Here is a 26338-nt window from a genome sequence, read left to right as displayed (position 1 = left end):
GTAAAAATGGAATAACAATGTGATTTATTACGATTTAACTTTATACTGGTGAATACACCTTTTTTATTTTGATTCATCAATAATCCAAAGCATCTTTCTAGGATGGAAGTTAATTCATTGAAGATCAATCTGTGATGCTGCAGTGCCAATACGATTTCCCTAGATGGTGCTCTAATAATTTAGAAAAGGCGCAACATATGTTCAAATTGAGAGATATACAGTATGGCTACATTCACAAAGCCACAGATAGCTGGGGACTAGAACTGACTGTTTTTTGTTCACATTATTACAAAGAAATCACTGGGACATTAGAAAGCTAGTAGTAATGTGATAAATGTTTTAGATTTTCTGTTTGTCTACACTGCTTACTGTAGATAGTTACTAGTATGTTAAGAGGCAGAATTCCTGATTACAATTCCCACCTTTGGAATTCCGACAAACCCAAACTCTTGCGGAAGAAGAGACTTGTTTGTGAGGTGCACGCTGGCTTGAACCGACTCGTGGATGGAGCAATGTCCGAAATCCACTTCTTTTCTGTCAAACTCCAGGTCAGAAGCTGTGACAACAGCGTGGACTGCAAACAGAACTGGCCGGGTCTGTGGGGAGAAGTGTCAATGTCAGCTTATCCAGCAAACCAGAACAGCAAGACCAACATTAAAGAGGCTAGACATGCTATTCACTGGCATGCTGTTTGTACCCATCCTTTCCCCTTTCATCCTGAATGGTTCTGTTCTGTTGTTTCATATTGAGATTTATTTTATCATTCTCTCCATTGCTCAATTTAACAGGCAGCAATTTTCCTTGAAGGCTTTTTGCCATTTTATTTTTGCTTCCTGGTCTTGATAAATCAAATGATATTTTGACCACATAGGCCTGCAATGAAGCCAGATAGGTGTGTGTGTGTGATTATATATATATATAGGTTTATGTAGCTACATTTCTTTTTTAAAGCACATCTTTCGCTTCCCACATTTCAAGAAACAGCGGGTGATTTAAATGTATATTTCTTCTAATGCAAAAATTATTAGAAATGTTCCTGGCTCATTGCCTTCCTTAGCCACTAAACTGTTTCTTCATTAAAACTGGGGCTGATAGTGTGAATATGCGAAAGTAGTGTAACGCTTTGAATCTGTAAAGCTTCGAACAGTCCTTCAAGTTCCCCCCAAAAAAATAGTGTTCCACGTCCCCACGTGCTGCTACAACTTTAAATAACTTACCTGTAGTTTTTTCTTGTCATTGTTAACATCCTGGCAACTTTTTACACTTATAACTTTAAAGTCTGTTTCAAAGCTCTTTTCAAAATGTCTGCTCCAGTGCACTGACAGTGTAAGGATTAGTGCCCTTGTCAAACAGGTAACCCCAGTGCACTAGAGCGGAAATTTTGAAAAGGGCTTTGAAACAGACTTTAAAGTTATAAGTGTAAACAGTTGTCAAGATGTTAACGATGAAAAGAAATGACAGGTACATTATTTAAACAGTTATAGCAACACGTGGGGACGTATGACACTATATTTTTCAGAACCCCTCTACTTACTCTTTAACCCTTAACTCCCAGAACTATCATAATATGCATGCAATAGTTTAAAAACCTATGCATTTTGGTCCAAATGGGGAAGATTCATGTGTTAAGATAGCAAGATATTTATGCTACCTAGTCAGAGTACCTAGGTACTCTGGGCAGATTAAATAGGATGTGGGTACAAGAACACAACAAAATAAAACTGCAGCAAGCCAGCTTACATTTTAGCAAGACTATAAAATATGTATTCGCAGCACACACAGAACAGCACTGGAATTACAAAAATGATTAGTACTTATGGCAGGATGCTAACGCGCTGCTTGTGAATGTCTGGCTGAGACAAGCCGAGCCTCGCTGATCACTTTGACAACACTTCAAAGACTTTGCTGTATGCAGTTATAAGACTTGGCTGGAATCAAATTCGTTTTCAGCTGAACAAAAAAAAAAAAAGGAATTAAAATACCTTGTACTGCATCTCCCTCTAAACATGCGACTCACAGATAGAAGAGTTCTGATCCAACAGAAACCGAAATCCACCGACTGCGTGTTCACCGACTTATGAGCTCAGGACAGTTCAAGCTTGTGAGGCATCTTGGAAACTCAAATCTTATATATGCTTGCAGAAGCAGAACGGCCACATTTGTCAGTTAAGGGCTTTCAGAAATTTAACCCCGAAATATATCTTAGGTTGAACAGTCCTTTGAAATCTGAGAATAGACTTCTAACCATAAAAACAGACCTCAAAGTGTTGTGAATAGGGCTGGCATTCCCTGAACATTACATAAAAACAGAACTGTAAAAGAGATCATAGCATCTTTTTCAATGGTGAATACTGTACATCCCCCTATTAAAACAAGCACTGTTAGTTAAAAAAAAAAAAAAAACTTAGAACACTACAAATCATTTTTTTAGTTAAGCTTTTTTTTCTTTAATGAAACATTTTTCATTATTCCCTTTTCTAATTTGTTCAAATCCTGTGCCGAATTCAGTTTTTAAAAACCATCTCAAACAATCTGCACAACTCTCTGTGTGCGTTTGCATTATCTCGCCCTGATCGAGGTCACACTAAAACAACACTTTGCTGATATAATGAATGTTTCAGAACCCGCTGGGAGCAATAGCTAAAAGTTTGCTGTATATATAAAAAAAGTACATTAATAATACACTGTATTTAGCCTTATCCTCTCAAGAGTCCATATCATGCTGTACTCAATAAATCTGTACTTTCTAATAAATAAATAAAACCCATTCTACCCTCAGTATGAATTCTGTATTATAACACTGTCCCAGGCTTACGTTTGAACTCGTAACCACACAAACTGCTGAGACCAGCTCTTTCAAAGCAACACCACAGTGCATTGTGAACACAGGAAACATTGAGGTCATTTCAAACCAGAGGACCTTATCATGGCATGATAAAATAAAACAAAGTCCACAACAGGAAACTACTTAGACATAATCTGGGATGCTTTGTTTTCATTCAAAGTTTGGTTCATGCAGAAAAAAAATTAAGGTCATCTTATGATTTGCAGGTATTTCCTGTAAAATGCTATGAGCATAATATACAGAAAAAAAAGAAGATCCACATTTTTCAACTATATAATTTGCTTGAAATTGTAACAGAGATTGTCGGTGACATCCATAACCTCATGATGCTGTTTGTAGTCTGTTTTGATGGATTAATATAAAGATTCATATATACTATTTATTTAAGAAAAATAAATGCCTGCACTAAACACTGTTTAATTCACAAAAACAGACATAAAAAATATGTAAATAATTCAGTTACATGAATGTAACCCTGCTTTCCAGTCTAAAGGTTACATCTTTATATATAACCCTCATTTCAATATGCTCTTCGTTATGCTTCATGCAGAAAAGCTGGCACCCTGGGATGCTTTTATAATGTGGGCCCAGTGCATTAGAAACATTAACCTTTCTCAACTAAATGTTAAGGGCTTTTACAGGAATTGTGCACATTTAAACCAGGTCAAGTGTAATGAATAGAGGATGAGTTTCTCTTGAGAGGTTAGTGGACTGATAATAGTCCATCGCTGTTTAATAGGTTAGGTGTAGGACTTGTAACTAACCTGATCTGCCACATGTATTGTCATGGGGACTTCCAAAACTCCTGTCTCCTTATCAAAGTATCCACCAGCATCTTCCGTCAACGATAGCCTGAACAATTAAAAAAGTGCCATTAAAAAAATAACGTATATGAATACCAAGATAAGCAAGATACAGTATACATTTTTCAATCCCTTGCAAGACCTCTGATTTAATGGCGTCTCAGATAACTCTTTTTAGAAAGGATTTCCCAATGGAAGCCCTTTAGGCTTTCGACTGTTAAATTTGTACGTGTATTTTTGCCATTTAAGATGCAGCAACGAAGAGAGCATTAGGGGAAACAACATGTTAAATAACATGAGTGTCTGATCTGTGGCAGGAAAGAGGATTGATACAATTCTAAAGCCATTAGGTTTGTGTCAAGAAATCCATACCCTACCCTGCTTCCCTATATCTTTGCTATGCTTTTACTGTGTGGAGCATTTAAAAAACGAATTCTGTGCAAGTGGAGACGGGGGTTTTAGCAGGTAGTGATTATGCATTTTGTAGATGTTATCTGGCAATGAGAATTGAATGATTCTCTCTTTTTTTATTTTATTTGTTGCGCGCACTATTTTTATTTGGTTATGCTGTGCTGCGTCTCTAGAGTAATCTAGTAAATCAGTAATCAAAAAAAGTCCAGGGATGGAGTAGCTTCAGGCACAGAAATACATTACATTTTTGCCAAGCGAGGCTCAGCAGTTAAGTGGGACCCAATCAGTGGAAGCGAAGCTGAGCTGTTAGCAACTTAAAACAGGATAGAGGCGTTTGAGAGGGTTGTAATCAAAACAATCTACTAGTGTTCTGATTGTTGGGAAATAACTGTAACAGTGTGGAAGACTGGTCAAGTTATTGAATCATTATGCCAAAAATTAACTCCGGTTTTAAGCACTGGAGAGAATTGTGTTTATCTGTGCAGTAACCATGGCAATGTCAGTTTAAATGCACGAAGAAAGCAGAGCAGGGAACTTGAAGCGGTATCTGCATTCTCATCTAAACGAGTCAAAATCAAGTGATGGTACTTCAGTTCTTCCGTTCTATATTTTCATAGAAATGAGCACAGCTGAAGTCAGCTTTAAGAACGATAAGCCCTATTCATAAAACTTTAAAGTTATCTGATAAATGTTCTTTCGAAGGCTGGTTTAATAGGTAAAATGAAGTGTGATATAAACTTTCCTAGATTGTCAACAACGGGACTAACTATAACACTTTTTGGTCACAAAGTGCCAGGTTCTGAATTATGTGAGGGTCCCTCTAGTGGTTTGTAATGTCATCAGAACCAACCTGGATGTGACCAAAAACGTGTCGCAAGAGTCTTGTGTTATTTATTATGAATCACAATCGTATGAGAAATCAACCAATCACTGTTAAGGACCTACTATTTTTTCTAGTACAGATGCCAATTTGTTTATGTTTAATAGCCGTTCCTGGCTGCATTATCATTGTAGCCAGGATGGCAGGCCATTATGATCTTCTACACAGTAATCCATTATGGTCAAATGTTCAACACTTCTCAGCCTGTAATTAAAGACCTTTTTCATTAGGCTGTACAAATTAAAATGTTCTCATTTTTGACTGTCTCCAATTTTGCTCTCCAAATGATTGCTCATGTATCTCTTTACCCTGGTTGTCCTGGCCAAGAGTAATAAACTAGATGATATACAGTGTGTTAGTTCAAATGGGAATACCATAGGCAGGTCATCTAAATACAGTGGTAGCTTTACATTCAATGTAACTTCCTTAGTTATTATGAGATTTTTAATAGTAAATTATAATATCTATTCCATTAGGAGGCTGTGTGGTCCAGTGGTTAAAGAAAAGGGCTTGTAACCAGGAGGTCCCCGGTTCAAATCCCAGCTCAGCCACTGACTCATTGTGTGACCCTGAGCAAGTCACTTAACCTCCTTGTGCTCCGTCTTTCGGGTGAGACGTAATTGTAAGTGACTCTGCAGCTGATGCATAGTTCACACACCCTAGTCTCTGTAAGTCGCCTTGGATAAAGGCGTCTGCTAAATAAACAAATAATAATTAAGTTGTCTCCTGCCATCACTGCCCTAAACTGCTCCCCAAAGAGGCTGGCTGAGGGCTAACATTTTTTTTGTGATTTATAAATAGTTAATATGTCACGACATAGTTTTGGGCAGTTTGAGCAGACAGAATCTCTTGCCCAAACTGCGCAAGATGATACAACAAGAGACTCTACATGCAACACATTAGCTTTGAGTTTTTTTTTCATTAAATTGTCAAAAATTCAAGAAACAGCTTCTGTGATATGCAAACTCCTTCAAAAAATGTTTTTGTTCTGTCTTTGCGGTAAAAAGCCTATGACGTAACAACTGTAAATGTCTGTGGCTTTATATAAATTTAATGAAGTTTCCAAATGTCCGGTTTTCTAAATAACAGAAAAGCATTTTAAACTAACTTCTGTTTCTCAGCAGCAGGAGCTCACGCTGTGATTTTTATATTTTTTTTGGGGTTACGTTGCATGGCAGTAATCAGACATCTGCAACATTTTTTTTTTTAACTTTTAATAATTTGCAAAGAACTAATGGCCTCAGCTCAGCAAGAAAGCACCTTGAAGGAAGACACTCACAAGCTATTCCTGACATGCCTTTGTTTCTCAGTGGAAAAGTAGGATTCATTTGTGTTTGTATATCGGCACAGTCATGTCTACCTGACATTGATGATAATTTATTAACAGAATCACTTGTTCTCTGCTAATAGAATCACGACTGGAGCTGGGCATTTGAATTAGCTTGGCTGTTGAAAGTGGAAAATCCTTGCAGGATAGCAGAATTCCATCTGTCTGCTCAAAAGGCATGTGGCTTGATATTACCCTGTTACCATTTTTAACCACTTTACCTCTGAAAACAATTTACTGTTTACCATACTAAGTTTGCACTTAGCAATTTAGCATTGTCCCTGTACTTTCCCCATGAATCACCATGTATTACCGCTATTTGAAAATCAGGTTCCCTAGAATTAAAACCCTAACCAAAATAATACCAGAGATGGAAAGGGCTGCAATACTGGGGTCATAAGCATTCAATGTTACATCTGAAAAGAACCCCTTTTAATTGTCTTAAAAGGGCAGATTGATGTATTTTAATTTAAATATTTATATATTTAAATCACAGTATTTTTTTTTTAGCTAGGTATACTTTCAGAATACTGTATAGGACAAAGATATAAACCTATTGAATTATTGAATTGTGGTTTGTCAAACTTGTACTTTACTTGTTTTATTGTATTTCTTGCTCTTATTGTATTACTTGTATTGTAACGCTTGAAATGTTTTTGCTTACGATTGTAAGTCGCCCTGGATAAGGGCGTCTGCTAAGAAATAAATAATAATAATAATAATAATAATATAAAAACACAATACGCTAGCAACACCAATTTAGTCACATAAAAGTCATTTTAGATGCCTTATGTTTTGATGAAGCCCTTAAACTACACTTCCTCAAAGCACTTGAACACCAACACAGTGTCTTTAGCCCTGTGGTTATTCTACAATCATATAGACAGCTGTGTACACATGTATTTAGCTTGTTGTAGGTTTGCTTATTCACCCTTTGCCTACAATGTGCAATCTTATGATCTTATGGACCATCCGTATCCCTAAGGCCATGAAGATTTCATGACTCGGTAACGACCATCATAATCCTTGCCAGGACAGACAAAAAAAAAAAAAAAAAAAGCAGAAAGCTCATCCAAGATACATTAAACGGAGCTGCAGATTGCGAAATACAGTCTAATGCAGTCTGGAGAAGCCTCTCAAACAATTAGATCAGATTTGTACCCCTTAGAGTTTTACAGTTCACTGGTTAGGTAACACTTGGTACTACAGTACTATACTATCAGAACAAGACAAACTCTGTATACACAATTCAGCTTTTTGGCATTCCAGCCAGTTATTACGGGAAACACGTGCTCATTAACACCAGCAACATAGACCAAGTAGAGTAAACCCCCCCAGAGATTATAAAAAACTACTGCATGGTGTACTGTGTGATAAATTACAATTGAATGCCCACCCTCAGGGTGGGATGCTTGGATAAACTCCTCTGGCTTTGACCTCTGGGTTTATGTAGCATACCACCCCTCGGGTGGGCATTCAATTCTCATTTATCACACACTACCTCGTGCATTATTCTCTATTTAATCCATCTGAAAAGAATACGACTTTACAGGGCAAGATAAATGTGGGAAAAAGTTAACAGTGTACTGTAGAGCAAGAGATAAGCGGACAGTGAAACACTGTGATATTATTTAACAGATGTTCGTCCCCACAGATATAAGATCTAGGGAGAGGCAAGAAGATCCGCAGTATTTTATTCCTAATCCCCCCCCCCCCTTTTTTTTTTAAACCTTCCATTCCGTGAAAGAAGAATAAAGACACTCAGCATTGCATTCATGCTTGTACTCTTCTTGGCTCTAAACCAACAGGGTCGGAAAAAAAAAACAACTTGTGTCCCGTAACGCCACAGCATCAGATTGCAAATCTTATCTTATCAATATGCCTCACTGGCGCTAAACCAAAAAGGTATGGTGGATGAAAAATCTGTTCGGTCTTTACCGCAGCCAACTTACCTAAAAATAACCCTCCCCCCCACCTCTCTGAGCTCTAATTTAAATATGCCCCCTCAGTTATTAAACCCAGTGATGACAGGCCATTCTGGTCACAGTAATCCATTATGGTCAAATGTTCAACACTTCTCAGCCTGTAATTAAAGACCTTTTTCATTAGGCTGTACAAATTAAAATGTTCTCATTTTTGCTCTCCAAATGCTCATTTATCTCTTTACCCTGGTTGTCCTAGCCAAGAGCAATAAACTAGATGATATACAGTGTGTTAGTTCAAATGGGAATACCATAGGCAGGTCATCTAAATACAGTGGTAGCTTTACATTCAATGTGACTTTCTTAGTAATTATGATATTTTTAATAGTAAATTATAATATCTATTCCATTAAGTTGTCTCCTGCCATCACTGCCCTAAACTGCTCCACAAAGAGGTTGGCTGGGGGCTAACATTGTAAAAATACAAAGTATTTACCTGGGAAGGAATTTGAGCTGCACATTGAAGATGGACCTTGCCTGAATATAACCTGATTTTGGAAGCAGCTCCATGTGGTTTCTCAGTTCCTTGCACACTTCAAACGTCGCACGAACAGCTGTGTTCGCCCTTAAAAATATGGAATATTGAGAGGATTACATAAAGAATATATATATATATATATATATATATATATATATATATATATATATATATATATATATATATATATATATCACATGGTGTGGATACCTTGGAGTAAGGACAAATATGTATGTAGTCCTTCCATGATTTACATTTAAGAGAAAATACATGTTAATGTTTTAGAGTGTCACTTTTTTTCAGCTACAAGCAATAGTGGTAATGATTAATCTATCTATCTATCTATCTATCTATCTATCTATCTATATAAACATATTTTTTTAAAGCATAGTTTTCTATCTAATAAAATGTAAATACAGTATTATTTTTGGTGGCATAAGAGTTTAACCTTGAGGCAGCTGTGTCACACTGACAGCATTTTTGTTAGATTTTCTGGTAATACAACCACTCTTGATGCTTTTTTCCTGGGGTTGAGGTGACCCAATTTCAATAGGATCCAGCATATGGTTCCCCCTGTGGCAAGGACAGGCTGTAACTGGTGTTAAAAATGGGGCTTTACTGTGGGAATTCTTAATAGTCATGAAACTCCTGTTATACCTCTTCAAAGATCCAAACACAATAACCCGCATGAACAATATATTGTTTAATTGCTGGAAAACAAATCACTTACTTGAGGGTATCTTAATTTCTGAAAGCAGCTTGGTGCTACACTCATTCAGCGCCTGTCTTTGATTTATGTGAACAGCACAGGGCATGCTTACAGTGTATGTATAGTGAACTGGTATATATATTGTATATATATATATATATATATATATATATATATATATATATAGCTATGGCCAAAAGTTCTGCATCCCCCTCTATAGAATGAACTAATTTAGCCTCATAAAGTCGAATGAAACTGGCTGAATACTGTTACGTTACCATATTGAATTACATACCGCTTTGTAATTTTCCATACACTTAACGGAAAATTGAAAAAATTGGAAAATGTGACATTTCGAAATATAACATTATTATTATTTGTTTATTTAGCAGACGCCTTTATCCAAGGCGACTTACAGAGACTAGGGTGTGTGAACTATGCATCAGCTGCAGTCACTTACAATTACGTCTCACCCGAAAGACAGAGCACAAGGAGGTTAAGTGACTTGCTCAGGGTCACACAATGAGTCAGTGGCTGAGGTGGGATTTGAACCGGGGACCTCCTGGTTACAAGCCCTTTTCTTTAACCACTGGACCACACAGCCTCCACCGTACTACTATTATGGCTTCCGGTAGACTTTTGCAATATAATTTTACACTTTAATTACATGATGTTAAATAAAAGGATTTAAATTATGTCATTATATCTCAATCCTAAAAATCTAGGTGATGCAAAACTTTTGGCCATAGCTGTATCTATATAGAACATTATGGTTATGAATTAGACTTTTGGCATCCCCAGCATTTGCACATTGTTTGCATTGGTAAGTTTGCAAATAGTCCTCGACCCTTGATGAACTCATGTCCATCCCTGAATAACAGCCCTGAACCTCCTGAGGTAAACTGGCGTCCCTTTCCATTTTCTCACCTGGTTTAAAAGCTGTCGGTCCAGATGGCAGCCTGTGTCTTTCTTAGCCCTTACAGAGCCCAGGGGCTGCTTTGATATGAAACCCCCGAGGGGGAAAGTGGATAATTACTCTGCGCCACCTCTGCAGCCTGGTATTAGAGGTGAGTGGAAGATTTAATTCGGAAAAATCTGTGAATAGTGTCAACCCACTAGGGGGATATTTGAATTTTTTTATATTAACAGTTTAGCATCTTCTTTTCAACGCTAACTCAAAAACTATTTATGCAATTTATTATTATTATTATTATTATTATTATTATTATTATTATTATTATTATTATTATTATTATTATTATAATAATAATAATAATAATAATAATAATAATAATAATAATAATAATAATAATAATAATAATAATAATAAAAGTTTAATATGGGATATTTAGGAATGTTTAAATGTTTGATTTCAGCTTCTGAAGCATATTTTAAACCAGTTGATTCAAAGATTCAAAGGTTCTATTGATTAATCCGGTTTAACCTTGAAACTTCCAAAACCAGCCAGAATGATTTGGAAGGTTCTATTCCGTCAGTCTTCTACCCCAATCTGCTGGATAAATGAACAGTACTGATTGCCCTTCATGCTTTCAGACAACATTACTTCCTACAGACGTGTAATTGAGCTCCAGCTGGCACCTACACACTACTGCACTGCTCAAGGTTCCCTTGATAACAAGGAGAGCGTGACAAAAGAAAAGTTTACTTAAGTTTAATTGAATAAAGGATATGTGCAAGTTACAGAAATGCGATATACAAAACATGTTACAGTTCTGCTTTTGGGAAAGAATGAAGTAGAATCCTAATGGAACATTCATTTTACTTGTTAAAAACAATAAAGCCTGTTAAGATTTGTTGTCAAGATCTACCCAGCACACATCTGTTTGGCACAAGAACAGCTTACAGATCGATTGTGTCACGGGGCCCAATTCAATTATCGCTTTAGCTGGTGCAAAAGCATTTGGGAAAATACAAACGTATGCTGTGAACAGAGGGAATGTGGGGCAATAATTATTTTCATTTGATTAACACATCACTGCTGACATAATATTACACGATAAAATATACCTTTCTTTGATCAGGCCATTTACATCTGTTATTCTGCTGGATAGCAGAGTGATTTGGAGTCCTTCCCGGCTAAAGGCAGTCTTTTATCTTATTTGATCTGATCTGTTTGGGTCTGCCTAGTTTATGTGTTTGGCTTTTGAATTAGTCTCAGATCCTAATGATGGTTTAAGTGCTGTTTCTGATGTGCTTAGTCCACACTATTTTCCATTGTGGTGAGTGCTCTCTTCATACCCATAGACATCACAGCAGATGTGCTGGTAAGCATCAGAGAAAAAGCCTACTGCTGTTACTTGAAAATCTCTTAATGATGGGGAAATTGTTCAGCACCTTTGCTAGGCTTACCTGCTGTGCACAGGAATGCTATCCTGGTAAAGGCGATCATACATGCAGATCTTTAGGTCAACATTTGGCTTTGAAACCCACACAGGCACATCTATGGCAACTCCTCGAACTCTGACTGGGATCTGTATTTACACAAAAAGACTGCATGACACTAGTTGTAAAATTGTATACACAATGCTGAGAAACTTGTCTTGGTAACTGATACAGAAACATTTCTAACTTTAGGCATAATACCAGGTGAGAAAACCTGGAGAAAATGCAAACTTACAGCCTGAGAGTTTGGGTCAGAAAACTTGATGTCAAAGTCCATCTGGACCTCTCCAGGGATCGTTGGCGTAAACATTATTTGAAGTTTGACAAAACCGAATGGTCTGAGTTCACCTTCGGTCACCTAAAACAAAAGGAGAGACCTTATATAATGAATATATCTATTTATAGGTACACAACATTTTTTTTAAAATAGCCATACTCTACGTCTAGGGTTACTCTAGATACCACCGTTGGCAGGCATGCTTGATTTCGCTTTTTTAAATACCCATTGTTGTGCTTGACATAACTAATGAGTTCATCCTTTAACAAAAAAAAGGGGGACATATTGTTTTTAGAATACGGCAAAGAGTTATGAATTCCTAAATTAGAACAAAAAAAGTGTCAGTCATGCAAACAATCCATTAACTTTATTAATGTGCTTTAGAAAGCTATGTAGGTTGAAATTACACAGATTGTTTTCCACATTAAGTGCTCAACGTCAAGGAGCTTCACAGTAGGGAACTCCATTCGGAATAGCAGATGATTAAAATTGAGTGGATGCATGAAAACAGCAATGCCTCATGTATTCTGAGGGAAATGGAGGTTTTCATTCTTACAAAAATCAAAGATACCCCCGTATAGAGTAAAATCTTACTAAAATCACTTGTTTAAACGTAAAGGGACAGTGGGGTGATCTGATGGATTCTTTCAGATACTGTTTCTATTTAATGCTATGACATAACTAATTTATGCAGTTACATTTTCTTTTAATTGACACTGCAATTCAAATTTCTTTGAAAGGGCAATAAAGCTCAGTTAAAAATAACAAGTGAAGAGTTGCAATGATTAAAAGTATACAGACTGGTTTTCCATAATGTAAGAAATTTGCTATGATCACAACAGGCACCAAACAGTCGCATGTTGTCGACAAGCTGGACAGAAGATTTCAAAGTGTACTAGTGTATTTCAAACTCTGACAGACTATACAGTCTCGGAGACATGAAGGATTTCATAATTGACAAGTGAAAATAATCCCATCAAAGGGTACTGAGCATCAGCATCTTCTTAATTTTCTTTAAGTGTCAGAAACAGTATCCACAAGATACTTACTTTCAGCTGCCATGGTTAGCATAATGCCAAACAAGCTCCAATGTCTAACTGGGTATCCCTTTGATAATATAGACGAGACATCTATAAAGTATAACTACTTCCAAGATTAAAACTGAATTTTGAAAATTAAAAAAAAAAGTCTGCAGCCTTATTTTTCTTTCTTTCTTCATTTTTTTTTACTTTTTACATATGACCACAGCTGCTATATGCTTACATAAGCTTTGCATGGCAATAGACATGGTTCAAATGATTATTTTGGATAAGCACATAGCAAATAAGAAACCGTTTTCAACAATACCTTAACCCTTAATCTCTTTATGACCCATGCTGTTTGCATGGGTGCAATTCAAGAAGAAACGTCACCAACATACAACATGTAATCACTTTATTGGCTAGTTATTCAACACTTCCCCCAACCCCCCAGGAAATGTGATTTCATTTGAGCTTAAGGAATAGGGAGATGACTGAATCATTCATTGATTGACGCCACCCCTAACAGTGGCAAGTTAGCAAGTATCATCCTAAAGTATTTACCCACCTCTCCAGGCTTGATCTCACTGGTTTCCAGTAACTCCTGTGCACTGGACTCAAGCAATTCCTCCCTACTTCCGGTCGTCGACATGAGGTCAGAGGTCACAGCCATGTCTTGGTTCTGCTGTTCTGGTACGAGGGGAGTTTGTTCACTTGAGGATAAAGACGCTAGAAGAATTAAAATAGGAGCTGTTTCCGAAACCACAGCCTCTCAGCTTCAAAAAGCTAAACATGTAAATCTATCAGACACAGGTTTAACTGTTTTTTTTTTTTTTTTTAAAGAAAGAAAACTAATTTCATTAGAAGTTTTTTTTTTCTGCTATTTTTTTTTTTATTTGCTCCTTACGCATGACTCTTTACCACATTTTTCCTTGGCTGTCTTGTGACTGCGTGTCTCACTGGAATGGTCAGGGCCCTCCGACTGTTCTTTGCAGCTTTCTCCTGAGTCCTGCGTTGTGCTTCCCTTAGCTTCTGATACAACACCAGCACAAGGGGAATCCTGGGGGGTCTATAATAACACAAAACACATCATGATATAGCTGTTACAAGAATGTTGTTTTATTGCCATTTAATGAGCAATGGGATAGAAGCACTGGGTGCACAGCATATTTTCTGATATGAATGATAGTATATTTTGAGTATATCCCAGGGAATATCTTAACACTCCCAATGCATAGCAGTTTGAACCACGCCACTGCTTGTCCTGTGTAGTGGAAGTTTTCAGTCCCCCTTGAACCTAAGTATGGTAAGGGGGGGGGGTTATCCTTCCCGGTCCTTTATCCCAGCCCGCGTATTGACTCAATGAGGAGACGTTGTAATTCAATCAAAAGCTTTTTATTTTCGTTTGCAAACGGGAGCGTTCAACAAAGTAACGCAGACTCTGTTAGCAATAGCAGACTCGCTCACCAAACCTGTGTTTGGTGTTTCTTTATATAGGCAGTTCAATTAATGTCTACGTGGCTTTAGTCACACATAATCAAATTAATCACATGAGAGTTTATGTAATGTTGATTCAGGTATTAACATACCTCAAAAACATCTAGTTAATCACATGAGGAGCAGGTAATGTTGATTCAGATGCTAGCATATGAGAAAACCTATTCATTGCTGTAGATAAGCAAGCAGATAGCAGGATGGTAGTTTGAATGTTCGTGCGGAAAGCCACGTCTAACTCATCCTGTTATCTCACGGCTACAGTCAAAAGCACAAATACACTTTTTATACCTATTACACATAAAGTTATTATTTCTTATAGCTCATGTTCCGCTCGTCCTATTGACTCGGGACAGGTCTTTATTTAAACCTAACGTTGCAAACTGTATTGTTATCTGAAAACCTATTTGTTTGCCATTGAGCAAGCTAAGCAATTGCAATGTTACAAAAATTCCATTACACCTGTGAGCCTTAATTCAGATTAAGTTACTTGCACAAAAGGTGTGTGGTGCACCTGACTAAGCTGTTACGTTAAGCTTGCACTAAAAGCTGGTAAAATGAATTACATTCTGATATATTCTATTGCTGCTAATCGTCATTCAGAAGCCCTTGTGTTGTAGGATGCCTTCCATGCATTGCATCTTAACCCACCGGCTGTCCCAGGGGGGAGGGCTCGGGAGTGAGTCGGACAGCACTGGAGCTCGCTGACGTCACCAGATTGAACTTTGTTCCCAGGGCCCCTCGGTTGGACAGGGTGATGGTCCGTGAAATTGTCTCGCCCACCACATGGGTACCAAAGTCAATGAGGCTGCTATCGACAGCCAGCTGTGAGGGGAAAACAAGGCAAAAAATAACAAGGCAAGCGACATTAAAAAAAAAAAAAAAGGATGCATCTGTCTGCTCACTTCACTTCTTTTTTAACCTATTGCTCCGTTTTTTTCGCTCCGGAAGAAAGTGATGTGGTTTACATTTTTTTTTTTACATGTGATGCTCCATATTAAAAGAAGTAAACAATATTAAGAAGTAAAAACCTGATGATTCGGAGAAAGATGCCAGACATAGAACGAACAATGAACAAAAAAATAACATTGAACTGAGAAATGAGAACTGGTACTGTTGCATGTATTTCTTTAATGAAATCCAGAAACTATTCCATTTGAACATCAGATGTAAGTAACCAACAAGGGTACAATACTTTTTTCTTCTGTATGCAATCTGGAAAAGAAAGGCAGTACAGCACCTTTAACTTCTTCGCTGAAGTGCTCCCCTATAGTATATGTTGTCAGAAATAGAAGATTCTATCTGTGTATTCATATCTGTGTATTTGTACAATCTCAAAGATATATCATCAGAGGGACTCCTTGATATCTCACTTGTTTCTGGAGAACAGAATTCCTTATGATGGTGAAAGTATATATATTTTTCTCCCTTCAGAGATTTTAAAACTTTTACTCATACCAGCTAAGTCTTTTCAAATACTGAGGGTATCAGAAAAGTATCAAAACAATTCAAGAGATAATTCCTTGTGAATCCTACTCACATGTTCCAACAGAAGACTTAAAAGTCATGTAGAAGGTTGTGCACCCTTATAAATTACTTAAAGTTTACATTTTTCATAGGCGTATCTGCAGGTTAGGTTTACTTTTGGTCTTATTGTTAGAAAAGTCTACTTGCATCAAACATTTTGAATCCTTAGACATCTCACAAATGTATGTGCATATCTTGTATATTCAGTAGTCTCATGTTACTGTCATACTGTTGTAATTTAGTTCAGCCTACATCACATTTCTTGATGGTACATTTCAGGGGAACTGCAAAAGGGCCGGTTTGAGCCAGAAACGTCACTTCTCCAAACAGATCCTCATTTATCTGTAGAAAACAAAATAGACAGTATGATGCTTGACGGAGTACACAAATGTACGAGAAGTAATTTCATACATCCCAAGGTCTTAAGCTTAAGCATCAATTCATTATTTTTTATTTTTTTATTTGCGAAATAAATGAATAATTGTATTCTATAAACAGTGAGATCAGTAAATGGGATGTAACAGGGACCACAACACTGCTGTGCATTGTAATGAACCGATATAAGGGAAAACTAAAGACAACACATGCTTTTTTTTCCTTCTATATCTCTATCTATGTCAATATGAATGAAGACAGAAAGCATACATAAACATGCAGTAAGTGCTTCAAGGCATCGTAAAGAATATAAAATGTGAAAAGCTAAGGACTCAATCATATTCCCACTTTCTTACAGGACTTTGCAGAGTCTTACCATGGGTTTAAATGTCACCCCCAAGTCGCAGGCCATTCCCGCAGACATCTGGCCAGGAGGATCGAAGCTGGATGGGAAATAAATAATCAGATTTGCGATAGAAAAAATGCTTGCAGTAAGATTTTCAGACATCCCTGGGGGCTAAAGGGTGACACGACCCTACTGAATAAATATAAAAGAGCAGATCTGTTGTGCAAAAAACACCAAACAGTTGAAGATACAGAAAAGTAAGTACCCTGACGAATTGTTTCCCTGAAATAAGATGCACTATGGGATTCTAAAAGGCAGGCAGCTGTTGTGTTATATTAGAGTGATAGATTTGGAGTGTACAGTATCTAATCAGATTAGGAAAAACTCAGAACATGTACATATTCTATATGAAGCTCGGACACTTAGCTGCAGCATCAGTAAGGGAAAGATAGTGCCAATCATAATTAGGACAAAGTGCACCTGGATTTTAACCAGGAACAGCAACATTGCAGTTAATATAACTGGATTAGAGTTACTGAAACCCTGATGGCACAAATTGACAGCACATTCAAAAGGTAATTCATTGAAAGCTTTTTTAAAACAGGAACATCTAATCAAAATAGCATTGCTTGGCAGCAGAACACTTGTAAATGTACATTCTGTACAAAGTAATACTCCAAGATAGCAATGCCCTTTTTTCTCAACCAGTAGACAGATTTAACCTTTCTAAACACCCAAAATAATAATATTTCTTATTCGGAACTTTTCTCATAAAGAAATAAAATAGAACAGCTATTTGCAGTATGCTTTTAATGTTGCAAACTTGTTATGCCAAAATATGTGAGAATTATTGAAAGCATATTTGCTATAAATTAGACAATATTTTCTATAAATTAGAGAATCTGGGCAGCAGTTTTGAAAAAATATCAAATGGCTTGAGGAGTAAAGATTGTTTCAGATCTGGCAGACAGTCGGTTTAACAACACAGCAGCTTCTAGACAATAACATTGGTATTAATCACCAAGACTGCAATGAATTTACCAGAGGGCCCTGTAGGTGTCAAAAATGCAGCGAGGTAGAACATTGCGCTCGCTGTGTATGAAATACAGTTGTAATAGGACCTGTCCATTTCATGGGAAATGTTTTGTGCCACTCAGCTGGAGCGTGAGCGAATGGCATTTTGCAATAGCAAAAGATAAAATAATAATTCAGCAACTGAATTCTTACGTCACAGAATCTTGGGAGTAGCTACCTTTGATTGGCAGCCAAGGACTAGAGCCTGTGACTCTATTCAATTCCTGTCCAAGGTCAGGTTTAGGCATTGCTAGTGACCACCATTTTTACGTTAATTAAAGTGGTTTGCTTTTTTGTACACCTAAAGGAATGTGTACACATGTTAGAAACTTTGGGCAGTAGTCAAAAACCCATTCTTTAACCTTGTGAAATTCACTTTGTTTTTTTTTCATCTGGCTTTGTTCCCAATTGGGGGAACTGTTTCAATCACCAACCCACTGTACAATTAAAGCAAAAGCCTACAGTCATTTATCAAAAGCAGCGAATACAGGGAGAGAACTGGAGAAGGGATTGGTGTTCTGTGCAGAGCCTAATCCACTCTGGATTGTGGAATTACAGGGTACCGAGTATAACTCTTCTTCCAGTATTAGGCTGTGATAACTCTGTTTGCTGAGAGGTGGCTGTATCTTTGCTAGACCAACTGGATAAGACTTAAAGTTGTATTTGTCATTTTGTATTAGAGTGCCCATTTATCGCTCATCGTTTTTCTAATGTATGGCCCCCTGGGAGGCCAGCTCCTGAAAATTGAAGAATGAAACCCTGTTTATTTAGTGATTTATGTAGAAAAGTACAAGACTCCCAGTGACTGAGCTCACCGTTTAGTGGGAGAGAATATGTTTCTATATTAAAACCAGCATTTACAGTATTTAATTAGCCCTTTTATACAGATTCTTGTCCTGTAATCAAATGTATTCAAAACCAAGAAGTAAATTTCTCTGAATCATTACTGCGACTTTTATTGTATTGATGGTGTGGTGCATTATACTTTGTAAAATATTATAGATATTGTAGATCTATACCTGTTTGAAAAACTTAAAGTTTAAACATGTGTACAGCAAAGTTGGTGCAAGATGCAATTTGACTTTTCCTCAGTTACATCCTGGGTAAATCTGGGAAAAATGCACCTGCCATACTTATAATTTGGGTCTTTTCCTTGTGAATGCTTCCATCATTCTGGAAGATAGAATTCAACTAATTTCTAATTGATTCATTCAGAGGGTCACAAGTCCAGAAGGGTCCATTTAATCTTCTTAACAGAACAAAAAAAAACCAAGACGAAGCAATGGTGATGGATTACCACGAGACACATTAGACTTAAAGGACGATGAAGTATGACTTTAAACATTTAATTTTCTATCTTTGAGTTGTGGTTTCAGAAAGTCAGGTATAGCAGGAAAATGCAGTGCTAGCAAAACCTTATCTTGATGTTCGCCTTGCACTAAAAGGAAGGCTCAAACGAACCTGCAAAAACCTATAACAGGGAAAAAAAATACTGCTTCAAATTTCTCCTACCTGCACGTATTTCTGTTGAATTTTTTATATGTATGTTAAAAAAAGCTCTCTTATCAGTAACATATATTCATTCTTCTTGACTTGCTCTGATTTGTGCTGTCTGTCTGTGTGCCTCTTAACACAGACCAATCTGAGGTCACTTAATGCTTTTTTGATTACTTTAATAAACAGCAGCGGTACTCACTGGAGATAAATGAAATCTCTTAGGTGCTCACTGACTCCCACCAGCTTGCAAAAGTTGATGGTGTATGTGGAGTTGGTCAGCATTATTTTCTTCTTATATGTTTTTCCAACCTCGAAATCCTGAAACAAACTGGGAAATCAGCTATGTTTGCAGTTAAATATCATCAGCCTGCCACCCAGTGATTATTAGCAATTTTGTCAGAGCTGATCAGAGTTTACGTTAATACATAGTAAACTTGAAAGTTCAACTTACAGATTTTATCAAACGTGGACTGTCTTTTGGTTCCAGTAACTTCAGTAAGTCTCTGCACAGTCAATGCAGTAGACAAACTAAAACAGCTCTTACCTTGAAGTGGATGACGTCCGGTTTGCTGTAGAAAGGGCATCCCTTGAATTCCCTACCAACCACAACCTGCTTTTGGATGATTCCACTCCGGTGTTTCTCCAGAGTTCGAGCTAAAATCTCTTGCTCCATTTTGTTTGTAGTAATGGGTCTGGGTCGAGTCTCATCTTGTGGTATCTTGAAGAACACATACAACACAGAATCATGCCACAAGATGTTTAAATTGATGGACCTTTAAGGGTCAAGACCTCGCTTGATAATGAAAGGACCTATGAAAAGCTATGCAAGTTTGTGTTTTCAGCATATTGGTCCAATAATAAAATTGTATGGGATATTTTATCCTGCAAAAAAAGTATGCAAGAAGTATACATAAGAAATATCAAACGGGTGGTTCTCTCACTTAAAGCTGCAGTAATAACTTATATTTACGCTAATGTACTATATTTTGTACTGTACAAGAGCCTTTCGTAATTTACAGTAGTGTTTTTTTCACTATGTTTGATGCTTAAGTCAGATAGCGCAATAGTGGGGGGGGGGCTAAGGTCGGCCAGGGTGTCCTCGGCTCACAGCGCACAAGAGACCCCTGTATTCTGGCCGGGCGCCTGTGGGCTTGCCTGTAAGCTGCCCAGAGCTGCGTTGTCCTCCGACGCTGTAGCTCTGAGGTGGCTGCATGGTGGGTCTGCAGTGTGAAAAGAAGCGGTCGGCTGACGGTACACGCTTTGGAGGACAACGTGTGATCATCTTTGCCGCTCCCGAGTCAGTGCGGGGATGGTAGCGGTGAGCTGAGACTAAAAATAAGTGGCTCTTCTAAATTGGGAAAAAATGATAAAATACAAAACAATTGGCGACTACTAAATTAAAATAAAAAATAAAAATAACAAAAAGACATGATATCTTGAACTAAATGCTAAAACTACATTTTCCACTTGAATTCCCTCCCACAGGAATAGCATGGCTGCATGTCATGTTCTGTTGTAACCTTCAAACATACCAGCAAATGGGAAGCGATGCCTGTAGCCAGAGATTTCATCGCTGCAACAAGACAAGCTATTTTGTGTGTTTGAAATAATTGAGTTAAGAATTCCATCACATTTCCCCAAACTAACGACTTAATAACTGCCTTACAAAAGTGTCATAACTACGCATCCTTTCAAAGCATAATTCTTGTGTAGAAATACAATTACTGCCTCCTTAGATGTATCATATCACAAAGCATTTGGGCTTGTTTACCTTATTGGTGTCTGAGTTTGAGTCCTCCTGCTCAGTTTGTACAAAACTAGGAATAAAAAATTGCCTGACCAGTTCTGAGTAGTTTCTAGCTAGCTTTATGCAATACAAAAAATTATTTTATACCTCTGAAATCTGCCTTTGCCTTTGCACTTGCTTCAAACATGTTTCCCTCTATTACTAAATAAAATACCCTCTACCTTGTATGTCTTGTGCTTCTGATCCCATAATCCTGTGAATTCAGGCTGAGCAAGGCTTTCTTCTGCCTCTTCTTCACTGTCTCCATCCTCAGTGTAGTCTTGGGAGCTAGGTGGTAAATCAGGACCAGGGGACACTTTTTCTGATATTGGGCCATCATCCTCGGACATTGGTGAAGGGGAACGCCACTTCTGTGCGGGGGAAGAAAATAACAGTCAAGCCATGGGAGTGTAATAAATGGTTAAAGTGTTAAGAGTTGCCCATTAATACAAACCACAGCACACTGAACAGAACATTGATTAATCCTAACAATCAGTTTCAAATATAAGAAAGATTATTTAAAAAGATATGTTACTTAAATTACAATATAAAAAGTGTTAATTTGAATAAATAACTTGGATGTGAGTCCAAGAAGTAGATGTGACAGAGAAATATTATACTCCCAGTCAAAAGCTAATGACTGGAAGCTATAAAGCCTTTTGTAAATACGGTTAGCCCTCTGTATCAGACTGCACATGTATTTAAGCAACGCTGGCACCATGATTCAATAGATCTAAACAAATAATCTATCTTGTTTATATGCTGATCAGATATCTGCAGTCTTTGTACGCCAGGTTATTGAGAAATGATTCTTAATTATTCACAATAAATGGGGGACAGTGTGTCATCTGTTAAAGAGATTCCCTGAGTTAATAACACTTCACGTTTATGTATGTATGTAATCCACAAGAACCGGATTTCATCTGTTTTGAGACTATAATTAATTTCCAGTTATGAATGCTTCTGTACAACCTCAATCCATTTCTGTGCATTATGGTGCTTTCAGTTCTGCTCGGCTTCACTTACGGGTCTATAATTTTCATCATCTGCCTCCCCATACGTCATCTCTAAGTACTGCAGTAATTTATCACTAGGTTTCCCAGACTCTGGCATGAAGTCCTTGCTTTTCTGCATTTTTGGAAAAAGATCAGGCAGGAGTTTCTTGCGTTTTTCCATCTGGGCTTCTTCTTGCAGGATCTTAGAGAGGATTTCAACCTTACGGGATTTTTTCTGCTCCTCGAAAGCCCTTGAAGAAAACAAGAAGAGGTTAAGGTGGGCAGGAAGCTTGGTGGCACAGGTAATTGGCAATGGGTTATGAAGCCATTCCCCTATGGCTTGCTAGTTCAATTCTGGCTCAGCATGGTGGTGGGCACATGTTATTTAATAGCTGTGAGGGCAAGCAAAAATGGAGTTCTCAGCCCAGTTTCTACAGAACAGATGGTCGGTTATGTTATGTAACAAAAACAGCACTGCATTTGGTGCTTTGTTGACAGGTTTTCAGAAATGGCAATGATTAGATAGGCATGGAAACTGAACTGACAACAAACAAAACAGCTTGAAGGAATCACGTTCGTTAGAGGGCATGCCTCCATTTAAGAAAGACTCACTGTTTCTGTCTCTCAAACTCCTGCAGCCTCTTTTGTTGGTACATGTATTTGGTGACGTCCCCTCCTTCTCTCCTCACTGACTCTCTGATCCGTCTCTCCTCTTCCTTCTGTACTGCAGCCTTTGCTTGATCACGGGCTTGCATAGCACGAATATTTTCCTTAAACAGACAAAAAAAAAAATCAGAAAAGAGACAACCACCAATGGAATTAAATTAATGATTTATTGAATTTATATATAACATGGCCCATGGCCTTGCCCAACTATGCTACTCCTGTAATAGTGGTGTGGCACATTATACCAATTTACATAATCTTACTTTGGTAGCTGTGATCTTGCTTTTCAGTGACAAAACAGCTTGCGTCCGTCTTTCCATCTCCTCTCGGCTTCGTAATTCTTTCTCAGTTTCTTTCTGATGAATTCTACAGCAAAAGGACGGGTCGATAATTAGCTGAGCTCTGAATGTCAGAGATGCATCTCTCAAGGGTGAAAAGTATGTTCAATGTTAAAACCACTGACAAGAGTTGCACAGCTTAGTTGAAAGCACAGTGAAGCATTGTTAAATCAGTTCCCCAGCAAGCCTATATATTAGGGCAGTATCATACACCTGTTCCTACTTTATAAAAAGTTGGTCAAAATCTGCCTGCGGCCAAACCTTTTTGACAGTTCCATCAAAGCCCGATAATACATCACCAGCTTTCACAGCGTCCTGAGAGACTAGAAATCAAATCTGGGACAAGAAACAGCAGGCTTCACCTGCTGAGCCAGTGTGGAGCAGGGAAACTATTTGTTGTTCACTATGCGCACAGCTTGTTTAGTATGCCAATGGCATACATTATTGAACAAAAAGCTTTTAATGTAAAATTCATTGGCTGACATAATTTTTGGTGTTGTTTGCAACTTGAGAATGTAAACAACATTTCACTGCCATATTTTACTCATGCTCTTGAGCTCTTGAGTGTTTTTTTTGTTGCCAATTCTGTGTATCCCATGTTGGTCCTGTGCTGTTCCAGTTTGATTTATGGTGTAATAAATATGGCATCATGTTGTCACGCAAGAGATACAATACAAATCATCATAGCAACTATGAATGTTTTCTGCAGCGTTTAAAGAGCCTTGTAACCATACTCAAAACAGAATCTTTGGCTATACGAATCTCCTTGTAAACTGTCTTAGAACTTAGCCATACTGCATATCAAAGTAAAAAATATAAATAAAAGCAAATCCATTGCAAAAATTTTTTGGAAGAGACTGATGATTATTTTGAATTGGGTTGCTTTTTATGTCTAATCAGGCATTTTAAAAAGAATATGAGATGACCAGTAAGACCTTCAGCTGTTACTCGTGTGTGCAATAAATGCTATGATAAATACAAGCTTATTAATGTGGGCTTTGTTTTTGCTGGCAGCGTGATCACTGCCTAGCCACATGTGCTGTTTCAAAACTCCATAAATCAGCAATGTTTTAGCAGGTGCTACCTTTTGTCCCTCGATGATAAATGATGACCTTACCTGCTCGTCGTCTCCTTCAGAAACTGAACAGCTTTCTTGTGGTTTTTCATTGTGTCTTCCACTGCCTTCCGATGCTGAACCTCTTGCTCCTTCAAGCAGTTCATTTGTTTCCTAGCAGATGTAGAAGGAAAATACAAAAATAACTCAAGTTGTTGACAGTGTTACTGGAATCAGCAAGTTCTGTATTATATCATGGTAAAAGCTGTGTCAATGGGAAGTGAGGATATAAAAAAAACATACACTAGAAGTAATGAAACAATAAATGTGCAGTTTTTTTTCAATGGCACCCATGGAGCTAAATGAACTTTTTATTTCCCTCTCTCCGTGGGTATCGCCTTTTAATCTCCTTTTTTGTTTCACCGTGTCTCCTTTAATTGGACATTTTACTGTCTGTACAATATTGCATCTCAGTTGGTACAATCTAGTGCCTACTTTCTGTCCAGCTGTTTCCGGAGTTCTGCTCTTCGCACAGCTGCCTCTTCCTTCTGAAGCCTCTGATTGGCCTCCCAGCCTCGCTGTGTCTCGCTCTTCTCCTCGTCTCTCTGGACCTCACGACGAAGCGATGAGAATCTGCCCTGCTCCACCTCGACCTGGCACAGCTCGTATCTCAAGGTAGCAGAAAGAAGAAACAGTTCAGATACAGGCCAAAAAAAATAAATAAAACACATGCAGAAACATGCAAAGTAAAGAAGAAAAAAAAAGATATATCACCACTACTGTCATTGGCCGGGTTCCACGCAGCTTAGAAAGTCGTCACATACCACGTGCTATAGGAAATGCGCTTCTAAACATTGTACGACGTCAAAGGCAGGGGAAATCGCATTTTCACGCAAAAAATACGTACAATTGACCAAAAAAAGTGAAAATCCAGTTTGTGAAAATCCTATTGGCAAGCTTCTTTGACCAAATAGGAAAAAAATAAGCATGCAGTACGAGGAGCTAAGTGTTTGGTTTTGTTTTTTGTTTTTTTACGTGACACCATTTATTGAGCGTTTCAGATTATTGCCATTTGACTCATAAAAACTGTTTTATAGTTGTTTTATAAGCAAGATTTGTTTTAGGTTATTTGCATTTGGAATGAGAATTTCTCAGGCTAAAAGAAAAACTACATGGAAACACACACAACCCGCCAGTACTACCAAAATAGAGTGAGAAAACAGTGAGACTTATTTTTCTTTTTCCATGGAAATTGTATTTCACAAATCCTATGAAATAGGACAACAAAATGTATTTCGATTTTATGACCTCCGTTGCAACTTCAAAAGCCTACAGTATGAGGGACGTTACATGCTAGCGTATGAAAAAATCCATCACACAGATGAAAGCTTGCAACGCTGGTCAACTTCACTCACTCATTTTCTCCCAGCACAAGTTCAATCTGCGACTCAAGGTCCTCCTCCCCTTGCAGCTCCACGCAAAGCCGTCTGTGCAGTGCCCGCAAGCGAAACAAGGCCGCTCTGGATATAGAATGAAAAAAATAATAATAAAATAGAAAGAGATATGATGCATATTTAACAGGAAACAATTTGGAATGCCTCTGGGCAAATACAACTGTTTCCGAATTCAACCAGTGTATGGAAAGTAATTCAATTTAAGTTCACAATGTATCGCTTGTCACTGGGAACAGACAGCCTTTTAACTGGATTCTGTGTAAGAAAGTTCTCAAAGTTAAAAACTTAAAACGCTTGCTGCACAAACTTTTTTTCCGAGCTGTGTCTCAATTACATAGAAGAAAAGAGGTAATGGGGGCTGACTTTGAAGCTGTTTTATGGATCACCACTGAAAAAGGAAAGAAAGGGATGAGCTGAAAACAGAAAACCCTCCCTGTAAGCACAGCAGTTTGATGATGAAGTTAGTATCCCTGACAAGCAAAAAAAGTTACGGAACTGTACACACCAGAAAGAAAGTACAGCTGCATCCGAATCATTGCCTATATTTTAGGAGATAATTGGGTCAAAGAGATTATTATCTAACATCTTAAAATAAGAT

General features: G+C 37.7%; 1 protein-coding gene across 2 annotated transcripts in view; it reads right to left on the bottom strand.

Moving 5' to 3' along the window:
- LOC131701856 (cilia- and flagella-associated protein 74-like) overlaps window positions 1–26338 on the bottom strand; it is a 39266-nt gene that overhangs the window by 8193 nt on the left and 4735 nt on the right. For both annotated transcript variants that reach the window (XM_059002362.1, XM_059002361.1), the window contains exons 6-24: window positions 25702–25806; window positions 24782–24955; window positions 24350–24460; window positions 23158–23260; window positions 22841–22998; window positions 22260–22479; window positions 21416–21604; window positions 19992–20165; window positions 19647–19765; window positions 16907–16973; window positions 16408–16497; window positions 15280–15453; window positions 14056–14203; window positions 13703–13863; window positions 12074–12196; window positions 11806–11927; window positions 8685–8813; window positions 3610–3697; window positions 423–596 (exon numbers count right to left, since the gene is read on the bottom strand). In XM_059002362.1, coding sequence (XP_058858345.1) covers window positions 423–596; window positions 3610–3697; window positions 8685–8813; window positions 11806–11927; window positions 12074–12196; window positions 13703–13863; window positions 14056–14203; window positions 15280–15453; window positions 16408–16497; window positions 16907–16973; window positions 19647–19765; window positions 19992–20165; window positions 21416–21604; window positions 22260–22479; window positions 22841–22998; window positions 23158–23260; window positions 24350–24460; window positions 24782–24955; window positions 25702–25806 — 2629 coding nt within the window. The remainder of the gene's footprint in view (window positions 1–422; window positions 597–3609; window positions 3698–8684; window positions 8814–11805; window positions 11928–12073; window positions 12197–13702; window positions 13864–14055; window positions 14204–15279; window positions 15454–16407; window positions 16498–16906; window positions 16974–19646; window positions 19766–19991; window positions 20166–21415; window positions 21605–22259; window positions 22480–22840; window positions 22999–23157; window positions 23261–24349; window positions 24461–24781; window positions 24956–25701; window positions 25807–26338) is intronic.

This window comes from Acipenser ruthenus, chromosome 27, assembly GCF_902713425.1.
Source record: "Acipenser ruthenus chromosome 27, fAciRut3.2 maternal haplotype, whole genome shotgun sequence".
Lineage (NCBI taxonomy): Eukaryota > Metazoa > Chordata > Actinopteri > Acipenseriformes > Acipenseridae > Acipenser > Acipenser ruthenus.
The sequence above is the reverse complement of the archived record's forward strand: the minus strand, read 5'-3'. Positions and strand labels throughout refer to the sequence as shown.